The sequence below is a fragment of the Sorex araneus genome (assembly GCF_027595985.1).
Source record: "Sorex araneus isolate mSorAra2 chromosome X unlocalized genomic scaffold, mSorAra2.pri SUPER_X_unloc_4, whole genome shotgun sequence".
Classification (NCBI taxonomy): domain Eukaryota; kingdom Metazoa; phylum Chordata; class Mammalia; order Eulipotyphla; family Soricidae; genus Sorex; species Sorex araneus.
The window spans coordinates 184,766-187,265 of record NW_026570964.1 but is presented as its reverse complement, the minus strand read 5'-3'; the positions used below and the strand labels follow the sequence as shown (position 1 = coordinate 187,265).

Sequence of the window (2,500 nt, the reverse complement as noted above, 5' to 3'; positions counted from 1 at the left end):
CCCCCGGGCGTGCTGAGCTCACGTGCTCCCGCCCCCTCCCCGGGAATTACCGTGCTGGTCGCCGTAGGTGGAGTATCCGTTCCCTGCCACGGGGAAGCAGAGAGAAAAGTCAACCTCACGCTTTGACCCCGCCCCCCTCCCCCAGCACCCTGGGAAGCCGGGAAGCCATGACGGGGCGAGCACGGGGGCACATGCAGAGCTCAGCCACTGCCGTGCCCAGCTCTGAGCACACACGCGTGTATGCCTGCACCCCCCTCGGCATGCACACGGTACCTGCAGACCCACACGGGTGTGGGGAATGACCATGCGTGTGCACAGATGTACAAACCGTGTGACACCAAGACACACAGGGACATACATGAGTCTGTAACACGCAACATGTGTGAACACACAGGCAGACACAGGTGAGGTGTATGTCATGCACGAAAGCACTGGTAGGTACATTTGCGAGAAAAATGCCACAAAAGGTACATGGGTGCAGATTAAGTACACACGTGTAAGAACACACATATGCACATAGCATGCAACACCTGATTGTACACAGCTATTGGGACCCAAATGTACCACATAAACACAAGTACACACTGGGACATGCATGAACATGCAACATACAACACACATATGAAGACACCTGCAGATATGCATGTACAATGCATGTCATACATGGAAGCCCTGGTAGGCACATTTGCAAGAAAAATATCACAGGAAGGTACATGGGTGCAGATTAAATACATATGTGCAAACACACATGCACAAAGCATGCACACTCCTGATTGTGTACGAAGCTATAGGGATCCAAATGCAGCACATGAACACAATTACACACATGATGTACATGCATGAACATGCAACACACATGTGAACATGTATGTATATAGACATGCATGTGCAGTGCATGTCATCTATGGAAGCACTGGTAGACACATTTGCAAGAAAAACATGAGAAGATTCATGGGAGCAGATCAAATGCACACACGTGCACAAAGCATGTAGACATCCAATTGCTCATTGGATATATACAGCTATAGGGACCTAAACACACCACATGAACACAGTAGGTTCCTATACATGTCACATACATGAACACACATGAGCAGGCATGTTTGAACCACAGGAATGCATACAAAGCACACACATGGAAAATACACATGCTTGTCAGTACAATGGGCACCCACGTGAGCACAAGTCTCTCACTGACATCACACACGCTCAAGCTCTACAGACACGGACAGCAGCCCGCACGTGCCCGGTCATGCCTGCATGCACAGGCCCACACGCAGCGTGACCCGCACGACTGGCTCTTGGTTGGCGAGCGGATGGCCACTTGCAGCCACGTGGGAGGGAGGTGGACACACAAGGCGGGTGTTGGCGGCGGGGTAGAGCCGGCCGGGGGAGGGGGCACCGGGGCGACCCCTCAGCCCACACGGGCAGTTAGACATGCAAGAGGGGGCGGGCGGGGGTCCGTCACACACGCAGGGCGGGCGCCCCGGGTTACCGTAGCTGCTGCCGTGCGGGTTGGGTCTGTGGCGCCCGCCTCCTGCAGGACACACTCGGTCAGCGGGGCCAGGGCAGGTGCTCGGGGGACCCTCGCCCGCCCCCGGCTCTGCGTGTCCCTCCCCGGCCCCACATGTGTCCAGCACGGACGTCCCTGGCCGTGGGAGGGGGGCAGCTGGCAGCTGACGGCCGGACTCACCGCGCACACGTGAGCACTGAGCACTGTCCTGAAGAGTGGGATTGGGCAGAGCAGGCGGTGCCCGCTGACCCCCGGCCCCTGGCCCCTGGCTGCTGACCCCCGGCCCCTGGCCCCTGGCCACTGACCCCCGGCCCCTGGCCGCGGGGCCCAGCCCAGGGCGGTGCTCGTGAGACACAGGGGCCGACGGGGTGGGCAGCAATATGCAGAGCCGTGGAGGGCTGTGTGTGTGTGTGAGTGTGTGTGTGACTGTGTGAATGGGAGTGTGAGTGTGTGAGTGTAAGTGCGTGAGAGTGTGTGAGTATGTGTGACTGTGTGTGTGACTGTGTGAATGGGAAGTGTGAGTGTGTGTGTGAGTGTAAGTGCGTGAGAGTGTGTGAGTATGTGTGACTGTGTGTGACTGCGTGAATGGGAGTGTGAGTATGTGTGAGTGTAAGTGCATGAGAGTGTGTGTGTGTGAGTGTGTGTGTGACTGTTTGAATGGGAGTGTGAGTGTGTGTGAGTGTAAGTGCGTGAGAGTGTGTGACTGTGTGTGTGACTGTGTGTGTGACTGTGTGAATGGGAGTGTGAGTGTGTGTGAGTGTAAGTGCATGAGAGTGTGAGTGTGTGACTGTGTGAATGGGAGTGTGAGTGTGTGTGAGTGTAAGTGCATGAGAGTGTGAGTGTGTGACTGTGTGAATGGGAGTGTGAGTATGTGTGAGTGTAAGTGCATGAGAGTGTGTGTGTGTGAGTGTGTGTGTGACTGTGAATGGGAGTGTGAGTGTGTGTGAGTGTAAGTGCGTGAGAGTGTGTGAGTATGTGTGACTGTGT

The 2,500-nt window shown here is 55.7% G+C and overlaps 1 protein-coding gene across 2 annotated transcripts in view; it reads right to left on the bottom strand.

Moving 5' to 3' along the window:
• Positions 1-2,500, bottom strand: part of XG (Xg glycoprotein (Xg blood group)) — a 35,386-nt gene that overhangs the window by 8,473 nt on the left and 24,413 nt on the right. The window contains exons 8-9 of one of the 2 annotated variants that reach the window (XM_055123624.1): positions 1,496-1,537; positions 51-83 (exon numbers count right to left, since the gene is read on the bottom strand). In XM_055123624.1, coding sequence (XP_054979599.1) covers positions 51-83; positions 1,496-1,537 — 75 coding nt within the window. The remainder of the gene's footprint in view (positions 1-50; positions 84-1,495; positions 1,538-2,500) is intronic. The other variant, XM_055123625.1, reaches the window with a different exon arrangement.